The 16705-nt window shown below is 40.6% G+C and overlaps 4 protein-coding genes across 7 annotated transcripts in view; 2 read left to right on the top strand and 2 right to left on the bottom strand.

The window, feature by feature from the left end:
- LOC144475295 (FERM, ARHGEF and pleckstrin domain-containing protein 1) overlaps positions 1–4085 on the bottom strand; it is a 35965-nt gene extending 31880 nt beyond the window's left edge. For 2 of the 4 annotated variants that reach the window (XM_078191048.1, XM_078191050.1), the window contains exons 1-6: positions 3195–3695; positions 1620–1895; positions 661–765; positions 364–586; positions 177–300; positions 4–91 (exon numbers count right to left, since the gene is read on the bottom strand). In XM_078191048.1, the coding sequence (XP_078047174.1) occupies positions 4–91; positions 177–300; positions 364–586; positions 661–765; positions 1620–1805 (726 nt within the window). In that variant the 5' untranslated portion in view covers positions 1806–1895; positions 3195–3695. Of the gene's footprint in view, positions 1–3; positions 92–176; positions 301–363; positions 587–660; positions 766–1619; positions 1896–3194; positions 3719–3949 lie in introns of those variants that run through there. The other 2 variants (XM_078191049.1, XM_078191051.1) reach the window with 2 other exon arrangements.
- Positions 4086–4833: 748 nt separating this feature from the next.
- On the top strand, positions 4834–8575 carry LOC144474711 (solute carrier family 2, facilitated glucose transporter member 10). Its single transcript, XM_078189867.1, has 6 exons — positions 4834–4994; positions 5228–5632; positions 5880–6431; positions 6499–6845; positions 6910–7138; positions 7206–8575. Exons 2-6 carry the CDS (start codon positions 5287–5289, stop codon positions 7451–7453), a joined length of 1722 nt encoding a protein of 573 aa, XP_078045993.1. The 5' UTR covers positions 4834–4994; positions 5228–5286; the 3' UTR covers positions 7454–8575.
- On the bottom strand, positions 8501–15098 carry LOC144474708 (uncharacterized). Its single transcript, XM_078189863.1, has 5 exons — positions 14686–15098; positions 14053–14236; positions 13777–13970; positions 11694–11900; positions 8501–11591 (listed from the first exon to the last, which is right to left on the bottom strand). The coding sequence occupies exons 1-5, from the start codon at positions 14864–14866 to the stop codon at positions 8911–8913; spliced, it is 3447 nt and encodes a 1148-aa protein (XP_078045989.1). The 5' UTR covers positions 14867–15098; the 3' UTR covers positions 8501–8910.
- On the top strand, positions 11820–14361 carry LOC144474713 (carbohydrate sulfotransferase 11). Its single transcript, XM_078189869.1, has 4 exons — positions 11820–12417; positions 12483–12802; positions 12864–13050; positions 13134–14361. Exons 1-4 carry the CDS (start codon positions 12310–12312, stop codon positions 13644–13646), a joined length of 1128 nt encoding a protein of 375 aa, XP_078045995.1. The 5' UTR covers positions 11820–12309; the 3' UTR covers positions 13647–14361.
- Positions 15099–16705: the final 1607 nt, after the last annotated feature.

The raw sequence follows: 16705 nt of genomic DNA, 5'->3' as shown, positions 1-16705 counted from the left end.
CACCTTTGCCGGATGCATTTTCATTCCGTACAGCTCGCAACGGCGAGCTGTCTCTAAGAGATTCAGGTCAGCTTCCGCCGGCGATTGGCCTCTATTCGAACAATACAAGGTTTCAATGAACTCGATCCGTAACAGACTCACCTAGCCGAACGAAATGAAACGGTATGCATCCTTACGCGTGTTTCTTGTGGTTCTCCATGATGCGACGCTCCAGTTCTTGATCCTGATGAGGTACAAATTTGTATGTCGATAGGTATGTGTGATCCGGGTAATCTTCTATTACGTAATCTCCGCATTCCGCTGAAATATAAACGATCGATTAAGAGCTGTTTCCTCAATGAACGAATGTCGCGTTCAGCTCACCCTGAACAATATAGCTGGCCATCAAGGCTGCCGTGTTGTCGTTGCATTGTAGCAGACCTTGGGCCAAGTCTCGCTTGATTTGAAGGCAAAATAAATATCTTGTGAACTCCTCCTCCAGCTGCGCCGGGTCCGGCGTATAAAATTTCACGCAAAATTTCAAAAGAGGATCTATCAACGACAGACCAACTTGTCTGCAAACGGGCTTCTCAAGATCCAACCAGTACTACAATTAAAACGTGTTTATTAGTTTCATGAGACAAATTGGATTATACTGTTGTATGTTCATTGAGAGCTTACTTTAGTCCCATTAGGTTCTTGATACTCGAGTCCGAAATAGTCAGCCTCCAGAAGATTCAATTGTTTGCAGACTTGATCGAACAATACCCTGCCTAGTGCTTTTGCCTAAAATTAAAAAAATATTCGTATCGATAAAAAAAAGGAGTGATGCGACGCTCAAATTATTCGTGGGCGTCATCTGCGTTAATCGCATCTTTTTCCGTGTACGTTCATTTATGTGTTAAAGTGCTGCATAAGGCTGGGGAGAATATGTTTCAGATGCTGTAAGTAAAGTCTTATGAATAATCAATACGTCAATATGTGCACCTTGTGCAATATAGTAGAACCAATTATGTGCTCCAATAGTTCATTTAAAAGTGTTATACTCATGTATATTACACAGCAAACGGCTCCGCCGTGCAAATCAGACGCGTCGCATGATAATAAGTTAAACAATGCATAAAGTAATGCATATATAAATTCTGTTATGTTTATGTTAATTAATAATTTTCAATGGTTTCAAGAGATTTTAAAATTCAGCTGGAACGTTTGCAATAACGTGAATAGTATTCAAGGGATTGTGTGGACAATGACCCTTGACCTCTATTTGCTAAATGACCCTGATACACTATTTGGAATGATTCCATGTCTACCCAACAAATTTGATAAAGCTGGCACAGACATATCTTCAATCTTCCAACAAAAGAGGAGCTATTATAGTAAACACTGATAGTCTGAGAAATTCTATATCGTTCATACATTGATTTAAAGTAAAACTCTATGTGTTATATTCATCTGTGCCTATTAAAGCACGCCATTGTGTAGGTACAGTCAACGACTAGCCATTATAGCATTAAGCCGATGCATTAAGGCACTTGTTCGGTATTAACAAGGGTTTAAGGACATTTTAAACGGTCACAGAACTACAAAGCGTTGATAATTCTAAACTCTACTGAAATGTGATGCGTAAGAGGTGTTACCTGAACTTGAAACATGGTAATTGTATCATCCAACATTTGTACACGAACAGCAAGCATTTTTCCAGCTTTTCTGGGTGTCGTGGGAGGAGTTCTACTACCCCCATCCACACCCGCTGGAGTCGAATGACTATGAGGCATCTTGGAACCTCCGCTGCCCTTCATGCTTATACTTTCTATATCATTCATTTTTAGTCATCTAACTTCAACCGTAGAATGACCGCTTATCGTTATTTTCCTAGTGAAAATTTTGTGTAGAATTTCCTATTACGTAGTCATCTGCAACAGAACACAGGATATATGCGAAAATTAATTGGAATGCGGCTAATAATTCAAAGGTTTCATTAAATATACAATTACCGGCCAAGTATTTAATTACGTCATGATAGCTATAGAACCATAAACGATATCATAATTACGCTTACTATGGTAAAAAGTTCGTCGCATTTATTTCGTTGCAATCGTGGTCGAAAAATCGTCCGGTTAACAGGTGAAGTTTTTCAAATTGTCCGCGGACACGGGTGAGAAACAAAAAAAAAACCGTCCCGAGGAGCGGTCTTAAAAAATTATCTCATTAACGACCTGTGTCCCACTTTGTCACGTTCATTTTAATATCTAACTACTCTTGAACCTGGTGCCCTCGCACAGCATCCCCGCCAGAAAACTCGCCGTATTTAAAAATCCGTTTAACTAGTCCCCGAAATTGCGCGACGAAACGCGTAATAATTTTCCGACGACTGAATTTCGAAGGAAAAACTTAAAACATAAATAAAAGAGAAAGACGTAAACGCGTTATAACACGCATCTACGCAGTACCGCGCGACACATTGCACACGGAATTGCTCTTCTTCCGTCGCGCAAAGAAAAAAATCGCCAAGGATAATAAGCTGAGAGGAGAAACGAGCCGTCGGATACGGCAACTAAGTCAATGGCAAGGATTACGTAAACGACAATTAATCGAACGAATTTATCGCGGACAGTGCGTTGAGGGGGACAAAATAGGGAGCACTATCGCACGCATTTGTTTACATCGTTCGGTAATGTTGCAGTTGGAAGTTACGTTACTATACATATACCGATCCGCTCGGTCCACCGAGCGTATAGCTGTAAGCGAGGATAGCCGTCGCAGTGCTGCGTCGAGCCGCTATTACACCGATTACACTGCTGATCGAATAGCGTTAATGGGGTACATAGAGAGATTGGCTGCGGTCGAAACGGCTCGAAGTGTTGATTTGTCGATCAATGAACGATCTCAAGATCCCGGGTGCACACACGGCGGTGTACCGTTAACCGTCCGCCTCGTTAGCTCTGCTGCTGCTGCTTCGCCGAACTTTCTAATACGGGCGAACGGCTAAGAAAATAAATGGAACCATGGACCGTGGTGCCGTTTCCGTGAAATAATGACACCTTGGAGACGTGCGATGTCGTACGTCGCGATATACACGTACGAGAAGGTCGAAGCGAGAGAGAGCAAGATCGGGCCGAACAAGGCGGGGCTGTGGATGTTCGATGAAAACGACGGGAATCGCGAACGCGAACAATATCGCGATACGATGGGATACAATCCGTGGTACTTACGTGTATACATTCTTGGATACGCACGTCTGCCGGCTTAATAGGTAACAGTGGCAGCACGCCCCAAACATACAGCAACGCAGAGTTCATTGATCACCGAACAACACTGACTCGTTCACCGGCACCACCTCCCGTCGTTACGATCGTGTTCGCGTCACCCGTGCTTTCAACGAGCTGTTAGCACCATTATTCCCGGCAGATATTCCGCGTACAATCCCCGAATATCCCCGAGCAACGTTCGAGGAAGTATCCGAATTGAACCACATCACACACCTACGGAGCGCTCGTCTCCGCCTTGGCATGAATTATACGGGACGTCAGTGGTTCTCAGTATGCGGGAAACGGTCCGATTATTCATTGATGGACCGCCGTGGCACGGCGACGTCCGAGCGTGCCAACCCGTAACCACGAAAAAGGACAGAGACAAACCCGACGAATAACCCGAACGACCCGAGCCCGATACCCGACTAAACTCCGTTCCGCCTCCGCCGTGTTGAGAATTACGGCGCGCGCGGTGCACTACAAGGGCGGAGTCACGCGAAAAGGACCCAGCCAACGAACTCTAGCGGTTCTTAGATGAAACAGTATGAAAAACCGTTTTGTTGTATCATATAAGTTGCAACGCGACAGACACGGTATACCTTGTCCGTGGCGACACCTCGAACGTGATACAGAAGGTGCAGCACATGCCAGTTTGCCACAGTGTTAATTTCGACTGTGTTCCAATAACAAAGTTGCGTAGGTATTGTTATACAAACCCAGTTCAAATCCGAGTATTCAATTGCACAAGTTGGATCCGATATGTTTTGGTTAGTCGAATAGTGTGAGTCAAGTTTGAATACGAGTGCTGAAGTTCAAGTTCGGATAGATTCAGCATGTCCTGTGTACAATGTACTCTTTAAGTTTAACAATAAAGTAACAGATAACTTATATAACATTGTTTCTTCTTCGAGTCTAATATATCCACGAGATTCCAACAAAATGAAAACAAAGCCTTACATCAATCAAGATACTAATTTAGTGACGCCTCTTGTGGCAGAATCACGAAGCTCCGTTCACGTGTTCGTTCAGCGCCAATTAGACCAGCGGCAAAAAATTGAAACTGGTAGACGAAATTACCAACAATTGGATTTAGCTAGTAGTTTGACCATTTTGCCACTTACTAATTGGCGTTGTTCGAACCCTTAAAGCAGCTTTCAGGTTTTGCCACAAGTGGCACTACTATCGCCTATTAGTAATACTACTACAATTTTCAACAATAAATTCGTTCAGATTTTTTAATTCTTGTAGGTTCATATCAGAGTTGAAAAGATATGCTTTATGATAGATGGAGTGTCTATTGAATATAATTATGATAATAAATAATAGATATATTACAGTTCAAACATCAGCGCTCTTCCTATCCTTTTCAATTTCTTGCATATAGCATCTTCGTAAATTTTCATCCAGAATGTCAATGAAAAAGAGAATAAGATGACAGCATTATTTGTGATGTAAAAGCTGGATTCTTGGTCATCGGAGATTCAGACAAGGCCCTTTAATTTCTAACAAACTCGACAAACTCTGCGAGCAAAATAAGGCAGTGCCTCGATTTTGCGCACACATGCGCTCTCCTCCTTCCACTAATTTGCAAGATGGCGCTAAGAATCTGAACGCTCGCGAGAACTGTCAATTTATGTGTTCTTCAAGTCTGTACCGACAAGTTGTCAATGAATGAAAGAAAGAGGACCAACAACTGTTGTGATCTTAGCGATTAACAAGTATCGTGTCATAGATTGTCTATCCGCTGTACGTGTTGGTCACGTAAGTACATACGAAAATACTGCAGTCTTTTGTCAATATTATTGTTACCTCTTGCCTTCTACAAGACTCTGACGCTCGTACAATGTCCGAAATAAACTTGCGATAGAAACACCAGCATGTAGTGTCAAAAATAGTAGCATTCTTATTCAAGTATGTGTCTAAACTATACACCCGAAATGATGTTTAAAAAGACGATAAAATTTATCGATGTATAAAACTATTTCAATTCGCAGGTCTTCAGAATAAATGGTTTAATACGACCCCATTGAATATATTATCGCATAAAAATACAATGTCGGACGAAGAGGATACGGCGATACTATTAAACAACTCTAACAAAACTACGGAAACATGTATAACAAAAGCACCAAATGAGGAATACCAATGCCTACCTCCAAAGAATTTGAGGAAACCAATTCCAAAGCAAACAGATAACTTAACACCATTGACATCAGGAAATCAGAATGTGTTTGTATCTATGGTGGCAGTCCTGGCAGGTATTGCCTTCGGCTGCGACATGGGGGTACCAAAACCTATAGCTCCTATGATCAAACATGAATTCAATTTGAATTGCTTTGAGAAAGATTTTGTCATTAGTATCTGGTTTATTGGAGCTCTTCTTGGTGGATTGACTGGTGGTGAGCTTCACAACAAAGCTATATTATAATGAATTAAACATAGCAATTATTTTTCTGTATCCAGTACTAGCTTTAATTTCTGCATAGTTTCTGGCTGCAGCTTGCTAAGGAGTTAAGGATATGAATAGAAATTACTATAGATACATTTCTTAAACACTTGCTTAGGATGGAACAAAAATGTGCAGGAATTAATGCTGGTACTGTAATAGAAATTTCAGATCAAACTTAACTGCATGTTTTATTGCAGGATTTCTAATCGACTCATTTGGCCGTCGTTGGACAATGATACTGACGCTGGTTTTTTTAACTTTCGGCGCAACGCTGTCGGCATTGGCAAACCATTACATTCTACTTCTCGTTGCGCGAATAATTTGTGGATATTCTGGATCTGTCTCAACCGTGGCGCACTGCATTTACATGGCAGAGGTGTCCGACTCGAATAAACGCGGATACAACGTGATGCTGTACCAATTAGGCACTGCCACCGGATTTTTGGTTTCCGTCATCGCTGCTGCCGTGAAGAACATAGACTATCAATGGCGATTTTCTATCGGCATAACTGCTGTTCCCTCATTGGCTGCTTGTATCATTACCATTATATTTCTTCAACGATCTCCACCATTTTTACTCTATAAACGTATGACGAACGTCTCTAAGACACCGTCGAAAAATGCCTGGCATACGATTCTTGAAACTTTTACAATCATGGTTTTTCTATTGATACTTCATCAGGGTACTGGCAAACGACAGGTATTATATTATGCACCACGACTGTTCGCATTGCTGGGCATTTGTTCAAGTAAGTCCAGATGCTCCGTTTACCTCGTTTTACTATCGGTGTTACGTTTCTAAATTATTTGTTACAGATGTTGCCGAGATTACGGCTTTAATATCTCTTGGCGTAGTGAAAGTGTTCAGCACGGTTCTCTCGTTGGTCATAGTGGAGAGATGTGGACGAAGGACCGCGCTTATCACCTCAGCAACAATCTGTATGACAACGATATCTTTGTTATCACTGCTGGCTACAATAGACAGAAGTGATGAGAATTTGGACATAGTAACTCCTTACTGCAAGAACTACCGCAACGAAGAGATCAAGGTTCAGAACGCTATACCAGTCGGATCACCGCCACCATTTCCATTATTGCCGACACCATTAGCCATGGTTGCCCCTAGCCCAGAGACATGGACTCAAGTGAAATCTTCCTGTGAGGTATATACCCCAAGGAAAAAAGTATAAAATGACTTCTTGTCGCTGACATGTTTTTGTTTCGCAGACGCAGAATATTATCGTTTCGGAAGGTCTCACCGGTGGCCTGCGTATCCTGGCGGTGATAACATTGCTCGTGTATGAAGCTGCCTATGCTTTAGGGCTCGGGCCAGTACCATTGCTGAATATTACGGAAGTCTTCCCTGCAGCGATCCGCGGAAAATGCATCAGTCTTCTCACTATCATCATATGGGTGACGCACATTATTTCCACGGAATCTGTTATCGCTTTGATCGGTGAGTGCTTTATTCTCTTATGGAAATTGCTTCGATCAATGTACTTACATACACAATTATATTTCAGAATCGCTGACATTGGCCGGATCGTATCTGTTTTATAGTTTCATGTGTTTGATCACCATAGTCTATGTTTTCCTATTCATCCCGGAAACAAAAGGCAAGTCGCTACATCAAGTTGCTCAAGAGTTGCGGAAAATTTCACTCGGTACTCGGATATGCAATAACTTGCGCAGCCTGCCATTGATTTGTCACATTAAGTGGATAAAGAAGTACGACAAAAACGCAGGTGCCGGTCAGAGCACCTTAATTTGAACATAGTAAACGAGGTCGTGTTCCGTGATGGATATACACGCGATCAGGATGCGTTTCAAATGCCAACGATTTTCCACGTTTTCTATGTGTAGATGATTCGCTGTTAGTTTTAACCAGGATAAAACCGCGAATGTATTCATAAGTTATTTGTGCAATACTATTGTGTTCAAAAAGACAATGTACGTGAATAACGCGTGTCTGGTTATTTGAACGGAACTTATTTGACTGTCGATCATTGTATCACATATCAGACGAACGTGACGGGGAATGTCTACATATGTAATTCACTTTCAACTGAAAAGACTGACGGTATATTTTTAGTTTATTTTCATCTTCGCTAGTTCCCTTATTTATTTTATCTTCGCTTCGATGAACGTAATGTTGCATGATGCAATCACTTTAATGAGAAATATGATTGAATACGCGAGCGTAGAAACACGAAGTAAGTATTAAGTGTATGGTAAAAGTAATGAATTGTATGTTAAATAGTACAGTAAAGATTGCACTGATAAAATGTACGGTAACGTATGCATAAATTAGACACGTAGACAAGCGGACATGCGGTGTACGCCACTTCGTACTAAAAGATAGGATTATTTTTCTTATAATAATAATAATCGTTATTATTATTATTATTGCAACTGCGCTGTTTTTAGAAAATCTTTTGAATCTCGATGTGTACCACATACGTTCCAATCTACTTGTTGTAGTTTCCTTCTACATCGCAATAACATGCAATGTTTTCCAGTGCCATTTAAAAAAGAAAAAAATATATACATATACATGGTGAGTTTCGCGTTACGCTAAAATCTCTCTGTTGTTTTTCACGGTACAGGAAAGATTTTCAATGAGTGAAGTATTCGGTTCAAAGCAGCACATGTTCTCAAAGTAAATTGTTTTCTTTGACCCGAATCCTTTTCGGTTCCATTGAAAGCAACAGAGAAATTTCAGATTCTAATTTTTAGTGACTCACCCTGTACAAAAATATATGTATATATATACATATACATACATATACATATATTATTATGTAAAAAAGGTCTTTTATTATACATAACATTGTTGTATATAAAAATAATTTTCATATGTATAATTATTACAGATCTTTAATATTGTATAATGTAATATCGTACTTGGCAACGATGTAATCGATTTACATACTTAATAAAAATGGATACAGTACACAATACAGCTCGTTTCTGAGGCGAACAAAGCAAGGCATTCGACCAGACAACAGGAAGACATCGATCCAGTAAAAAAATAAATCTAAATATCACTCTTGCGAGGAAGCTCGTACCATAGATTCTTAAGAGTGCACCGTATGCTCCACCAGCTAAATAACAACAGTGAAAGAAAGATAAGTCTTTGTTTAAGATGGACAGTCTGATCTTTCACTGTCGTCGTTTGCTCATAAATGTGGCCTTTGGGAGCAATTCGGAAGGGCGGTGCCAGCAGCCCTAGCACTTTTTCACAGCAGAACCGACAAGGGACCTTCTTTTGTTCCACGTGAGCAGTTTGGGAGGCGACAGGACTTGCTCCAAAAATATGTGCCTCCTTTGTTTTAGATTCAGATCAGTATCTCGAGACTTGTCGTTTTCGTAAATCGAGTCAGTCTTCTCACGATTCGCGGGGCATCGGTCGATAGGAGGATTATTCGGGTGCACGACGTTCAACGGTGCTGCAGGAGCTAAGTTCTCTTTGTCGTGCCTCGCGGAGAGATCCGCGCTTTTCCTCGAGACAGTCGACGCGATCTTCTTCGATGTATCCAACTCAGTGGAAACTGCGGGCTGTCCCAGTTTGATGGCGTTGTTCGGCGTAACGACGTAGACTAGCTGCGACTTAGCCTCGAACTTCTCTTTCAACAACGAGAACTTCCGTTTCGGATAGTTCATCGGTTTCCTGCGCTTCTCAGGGGATTCTGTCTTGTCCATCTCTCCGAAATTCAGATCCGTAGATTCCATGCACATGTTTGGCGGGACGTTAACAGCGTTGCAGGTCTTCGTAGACTCGGGGCTGCCGGAGAAATTCTTCTGTATGACTTGGACATCCTGAACGATAGGAACTAGAGGACTCATCTCGACGTACAGATCATTATCCTTTGAATCAGTCTCGTTATCCCGATACGTGTCCTGCTGCTTTTGCAGTTGCTTTGCTTTGCCGCCCAGAATAGGCGAGTCCGACAGTATAGCGTCTATCAGCGGTGTCTTCCTAATTGACTCGATCGCGCAATATTTGACCAAGTCCCTGATAGCGTCTATCTCGCATCTGCCTCTGACGATCGAATCCGGCTCATCCAGTCTGTTCAGATAATTCCTGCTGCAGGTAGCAGGATCATTTTTGAACAACGCTCTGGTCAGTTGCGCTTTCTTGATCAAATTTTTCGGATCGAAGTCCTCCCATTGGGACCCCGTCGTATGGTAGACATGCCTTGGTGAATTGTCCGCTGTGTACCTTCTGATTTGATCGATCGTGCTCACCAGAGTGCTAACAGAGTCGCGAGCTGGTCTACCGTATTCTAATTTCTCCTCGTCGTGCTCTTCCAAAATGGTGTCTAGAGCAAACATTCCGCCCTTCTCGTCAATCACCACGGGTTTCGCGATATAGACGGTGGCATTTTGCTCCTCCGCTTCGGAGGGCCTCTTCGAAGAGGATGCGTCCTCATTATGAACTGCTCTTAACTCCCTGGGATCGATTAGGTCGTAAGCTAACGTGTCGAGGTAGTCATCCTGTTTCAAAATCCCCCTGAGTATTGAGCTGACGCAAGTTATATCAGAGAACTCGGAGCTATACGTCGTACCCGTGGTAGTGCTGGTTAAAGTATCCCTCCGTCTATCCCTGACCACACTATCGTCATGAATATAAGTCTCTATGTCCGTGTACCCCTTCCAACTACGAATGCACCAGGGAGGTCTAGCTACTCCTAACGGACAGACATTTTCATAGTCGTGTATGGAGGTGACGCAGCTCATGGTTTCCTCCCTCTGCTCCTTCGTCAGCTTCTCGGTCTCTAAGATCTTCTCACGAGCATCGTCGAAAATCGGCGGGGTTTTCAGCCGGTCCCTGCTGGATATCTTGACGTTGTTCACGCTATCATGGTCTTCCTTCTCATCCGTTCCGTTACGAGTTTCACCAACAGACCTGTCCTCCAGCAGGTCGTCACGAGCCCCGCTCATATTTTGCAATTTCTTATCTGCAAGTTTATCGTTCTCATCGTTCTCCATCTCGAGAATCAACTGGGTCGAAAAGCAAATTCCCTGTCTTTTTCGCGACGGTCCCGACAGACACGACGACGGCGGTGCCTTGGTGGAAACGGTCTCTATGTCGAAGCCGTGGCTGGTCGGCAGGCAGATGCCTCTACGCTTTTGCCGGTGAGCGTTCTTTTTCTCAGCCGCATCGTTGCAGTCGTTTTGCATCTCAAATTCTCGGGCTGCGGTGTCTGGGAGGAACGACCCCTTTGATTCAACCCCAGTTCCACCCCCGCCACTCTCGTCCTTCAGGGGTGCATCGTTGTGCGCCGACTCACATTCAGAGACGACGCGAACGGCAGCAGTCTTCGATTCGCTGGCGATCTTGCAGCTCTGGTTGATAACGCCGGTCTCCGCGCAGTCCGAGCTCTGCACGATGTTCGTTAGCAACGATTGCTTATCCGTGGTGACCTCCTCGGACGCAGTCCCTTGAGAATGACCGACGGAACACGGAGAGTTCGCGTAATACTGTTTGAACGATCGAGGCGTGCCCGTCGTCTTGATCGCTGTCTCGGTCCGCTTGTCGTCGGCGGCCATCGACCCGCCCCCGATCATCACTTTGGAGGGATGATATTTACCGTAATAGAGTAGCATACTCGACAGACCGATCATCATCCCTCCGGCCACCAGGCTGGTCACTGTCGCGATCTCCTCGGTCCTGATTGTGTTCTTGTAACAGAACACATAGACCACCAGGAATACTGTGTTCTCCACTGTCACGACGAAGTAAAAGATAAGCATTCTGTACCGAGATCGGCCAACCCGCAGATTAAAGAAATCGAAACAATAAATTAGCCCTATGATACAATTATAAATACGCTCCTCCCACATCGTCGGACAGAAGTCTGTGTTCTGTAGAATCACCCAAACGGTCATAAATAGCCAATGGAGTCCTGCGAACAGAGGGAATTATGAGGCACGCCGCCGTCGAACACATAAATCTATTTCTAGTCAGCATTCTTTATCTGCTGGTACAAGCCTGCTGACATACTTACCCAGGAACAACAAGAACCATTCCCTTAGACAAAGCGCCGTTAAGACTAAAACGGCTATTCTGGAGATCAGCATACCCGCCCGCCAGAGACTCTGAAGGGCCAATGCCACCCATGTCGCCTCGTGATCAGGATTTATTTTGTGCATCGCCTTCGTATAGGTGCCTATCGCCCAGCTCAGCGAACAAAAGGATACTATAGCCGACAAACCTGTTGGAATGTTCGTTTAAACATAAATACTGTTTGCTCATGGTTCTTTTTCGTGAAGCAGAGACAGTGGTAGTCATTTTATTTTTAGCACTTTGAACGCTCCCACGCTTTGCTCGAGGAAGAGAGTAGTATTTTTAAAGCCATCATGGTATGGGCTTCCCTAATGGAATAGTTAACCAGTAGTTGTACGGTTCGACCGTGGATCGAGAAGAGTCTTCCATGAAAAGATAGAACCTGTCCAGAATATCTTTTTCCTGCCACTGTTATCTGTGGGGGCGGGCCGTCGCAGGAAATAAAAATATGCAAACTCGGAGCTACAGTTCTCTTCCAAACTCTGTGAGCTACAGCATCTTTCTGACGACAGTATTATTATTTTAGAGAATTTTTTTTATATACAACAGAATACAAAATGCCAATAGCAAAAGTGACGGAACTCGAAAGCCAAACGAACATACGTCCATGTTTTTTAAAAGTGAAGTGTCTACATATATTTAGTAATATGTTCTTAGGACTACATGTGAGTATCCTTTTAGTTGATTGTTTCTGAATGGAAATGAAAAAAATATATATATTTTGTTACAGAGGCAGCTTACATTAGTGAAACTGATTACAATAGTAGCTATAATATTTGTGTCATTGATATTCTTACTGAATTTCTTGCACAACTCCTGTTTACAAACAAGTAAACATTTGAAGTTTGTGAATTACATTGACAGTAAATATTACAAACATTATGATCCCGTCAGAAATAAAACTCCTACAACCACTTTGACAACGAAAGAAATGGAGAACATAAGACTTCAATTGAACAACAGAAAAGTTGAATTGGAAACGTATTGCAAAAATATCGTGAGACCAGTGACGAATATAGACAATGTATTGTCCAACATGATCATCGATACGTAAGTATGATATAAACGAAATTTCGCAAAACCTGCATTAACACGAATGCATACCTTGCAGAGTGCACGCGATATCATGGTGCCCCATATACAAAGCTGCAAGTTCTACGTGGATGAAGCATTTTGCTACACTCGGAGGAGTGTTAACGGAAACAGCTATGGAATTGATCCGCCGAGATATTTTGCAAATTAATACTATTGTCAGAAAAGCGTTCCCACGTGACAGAGACATGAAAAAAGCATATCAAGTATGTGGTGAAACAATATGAAAATAGATTGAAACATACGCACAGAAAAACATACTAAACAATGAATACATTCTCTATTGCAGAAGCTGAATAAAACAATGAAATTTCTGATCGTTCGACATCCGTTTGAACGTCTTGTATCTGCATACAGAGATAAATTAGAACATATACAGGGAAGAGATTATTACTATAAAAGATTTGGTCGTCATATTGCGCACAGATATCACAAATATAGACAACCAAACGAAACGAAATTAGAGCCCACATTTACAGAATTTCTGCATTTCATTGTAGAAGAGAAATATTTTGACGAGCATTGGGCACCGTTCATCGACACGTGCGAGCCTTGTTTAATTAAATATAATTACATCTTGAAATTCGATACTTTCGACAGAGATCAACAGTTTTTGATACAAGAACTAGGTTTAGGCAGTTATTTGTATGAAAAGAGTGATTTGAAAAACATAAATCCACGAGGAGTAACAACCACTGCTCTAGTTAAAGAATACATGCAGAATGTTCCTCGATCGTTGCTCGACGAAATTAATAAGGTTTACGAAAACGACTTTAAATTGTTTTCTTATTTACCTCTGTGATAATTTAAGACATTTGTCTTTGCTAGTGATAAAAACATGAATGTGATAAATAGTTGCATTTAGCCAAAAGCTGTGCACTAACGGTTTTTACCATAAAAGTAGGTAATGTGACTATTTCAATTGCCCTTACTTGTCCACAGTGGTGTACGACGTAATACTGCCATAATGTATAGCTGCAATATTAATTGCGGAGCAGCCCCCATAAACGATTCAAACAGGTGTAGCATGCATATATCGCTTTCCTGTCTATATACCCAATTTTTATCCTTTACAAATCGTTTGCTCCTCAATGAATAAATTGTAGCATAAAGTAATATTAAATACCTAAAAATAAAAATACCTTCTCTTAGAGGAAACAATAATAGATTGTGAAACAATTAAAAAACAAGAATTTTTAAAAAAATACCTTTGTAATACTCCTAAAAAGAGAAAATGTAACAGCCAATGTATAGCTTTAATGGAGCCATCGCTCTGATACCATCTCAAACTAAACATTTGTATAACAGCAGCAGGTAAAATTGTAAAACTCAAGGCAAAGCATCCCCAGATGAATTGGCCTTGTAAAAAATACTCCGTAAAAACAATACTGTCTACAAAAAAAAATTAAATAATAATTTGTATGTTATTTATAGATGCGCTTATTAAATGCATTATATTTATAAACATAAAATGTATCAACTTGTCTCATAACTTGCATTTAAAACCTGTATCAAGAGTAAAAGGCATTGATTGAATGAAATTCTTTCGTATCATAACAGAGTATTTAATTGTAGCTTATATTTATTATACAATACATATATCATTCAGTAATAATTGTTATTGTACTGTGAAAGATTAGTATAAAAACAATACTCACAAAACTGTAATAACATCTAATATATGATATATTTAACATCAATGACACATTCGACTCGTGAATAAACCGTTTATGTTTATTGATGATCAAGTTTTTGTCAATCATGTTTGTCTTAGATCGATCGAGACAGAATTTCTAAATGCAATAGAGAAAATACATGGTATTGTTTCTTTCTTTGTTCACCTGTTGCTATATCGATGAAAAAAAAACTGACAGAAATCATGTAGTAAATTAAATCGAATAATCGGAACCGGTAACATTCGATTTCTCTGTGCGACATCGCTGTCGATGCATTTCTTTTCTCAGTTTCGTAGCACGAAACATTGTCATGTTTTAACTCTGCCGCCGCCATCTTCCCGGCCATTCTTTATTCAATTCCACACAATAGATGAAAGAACGCGTTCCACTATCAGTCGCGTGCCTTCCATTTTTTTTATTTATGTTCGATCTCAGCGTAAACTTTGATTATCGATTTTTCTGTTCGTAATCATTTGTCCACAGGCGTAAATGAAAGGGAAATGAATTTCTTTTGTGAACGAAACCACCACAACTGATCGCAACGAAAACATTACGATCACAACCACTGACCACAAACATTAATTACAGCCAATCCCGAATTGAAATCTGCGATTTCAAACTAGACGCGTGCCAATGAGAAACAGATCGACACAACTAAGTCATCATGGCGCTTTATACGAAATATAGATTTCAATTTGAAAAATACTATGCTCTTGATTATTTCTTGATTTCCCACATTTTTCTTTCTCCAGCGTAGACAATTAAACACAAACCATCGTCAAAACCTACACTTTTTAAGTCAAGTTACCATCCAATTTTTCAAAAAAAGAAAACGGAATTAATCAGAAATATAAACTACAGCTTTTTTTTAATTTAGAAACTAAAAACTTAGAATTTCGTTTATTAACCTTACGCAAGTATATGTGCATCCGTAAGCAGGAAAAATTAAATATTTATACAGAACGTTGTCACAAATATATTCAAGTCAAAATCCACCTGTTACGAACAGCATTTTTCAAAAATGAAAAAATCTTAACAGGAAAGTATTGAAATATTATTTTTTTACAGAAGTGGATATTTGCTCACCGTGTTTGCCACGGAACGCCATACAAATTTCGAATCATTTTCTCCGTTCAAATGTCCATAAAGTGCCAATTAATTATAAATCAATCATTCTGAAAGTTATATTTAATCCTTGCTATTATTTTTAAAAAGAAATTATTTAGCGATGGTGACGTCGCCTATGGCAACAACTGGAAGCTCCATTCAAGGTCTGTACAGCGCCAATCAGTACATGGTAAAACGAGGAAACTGTTAGCCACATTCGATTGTCGATAAATTTATCTATCACTTTCAGCGTTTCGCTGCTAGGCTAATTAACACTGTACGAACAACTGTACGTGTGTTCGATTTTCAAGATTTTGTAAAAAAAAGATACTACTATCGTGGGTGTAATTTATCTATGTCGGTATGATTTCGCTAACAGTTTCTTCATTTTGCCATTTACTGATTGGCGCTGTACAGACTATGAAAGGAGCTTCATTTTTCCGCCACAAGCGGCGCAACTATTATCAAAACACCAACTAATTCTTGTCGGATTTTATGTTCTATCTTATGACGAAGCGGTAAGAATCATCCATTCTATGTATTTGCAATAATAAATAAAATTGTTTTGGTATGACATTGATGCAGGAGAATCTCCTCAATACTTCTGCACGCTCCGAATATCTATTTAACTATATTACTCTTTATTTCATACCACTTTCCTTATATGAATTGTTTATATAACTCGGCAAGCGAAATTTCTGGAAGATGGAATAACTCATGAACCAATAGTTCAAATGTAATCTTCTTGAACTTAAACAAGTCGTAATGATCATTTACATTTCAATCTGTGTCATAATTATCTCTATTTATTACATATATCGCTATCACCACATGCGGATCAGAAATTCTTCAGTTCCATCAACACCTTCCTATCATTTAACACGATCCACATGAATTGAGAACCTAACTATGCGTCGAAATCTCGAAGAAGTATGGAATGTATTCTACGTGAAAATTGTTCATCCCGGCATCTTAATTAAGATCGACAAATTTCGGTGCTCCCGATGCATAAGATGTTCCCGTTGCATGCACAGAAATTATGCGAGGGAACCCACGGTCGTCTCGCGGGGTCTCGCAA

This window comes from Augochlora pura, chromosome 9 (genome assembly GCF_028453695.1).
Source record: "Augochlora pura isolate Apur16 chromosome 9, APUR_v2.2.1, whole genome shotgun sequence".
Taxonomy (NCBI): Eukaryota; Metazoa; Arthropoda; class Insecta; order Hymenoptera; family Halictidae; genus Augochlora; species Augochlora pura.
The sequence above is the reverse complement of the archived record's forward strand: the minus strand, read 5'-3'. Positions and strand labels throughout refer to the sequence as shown.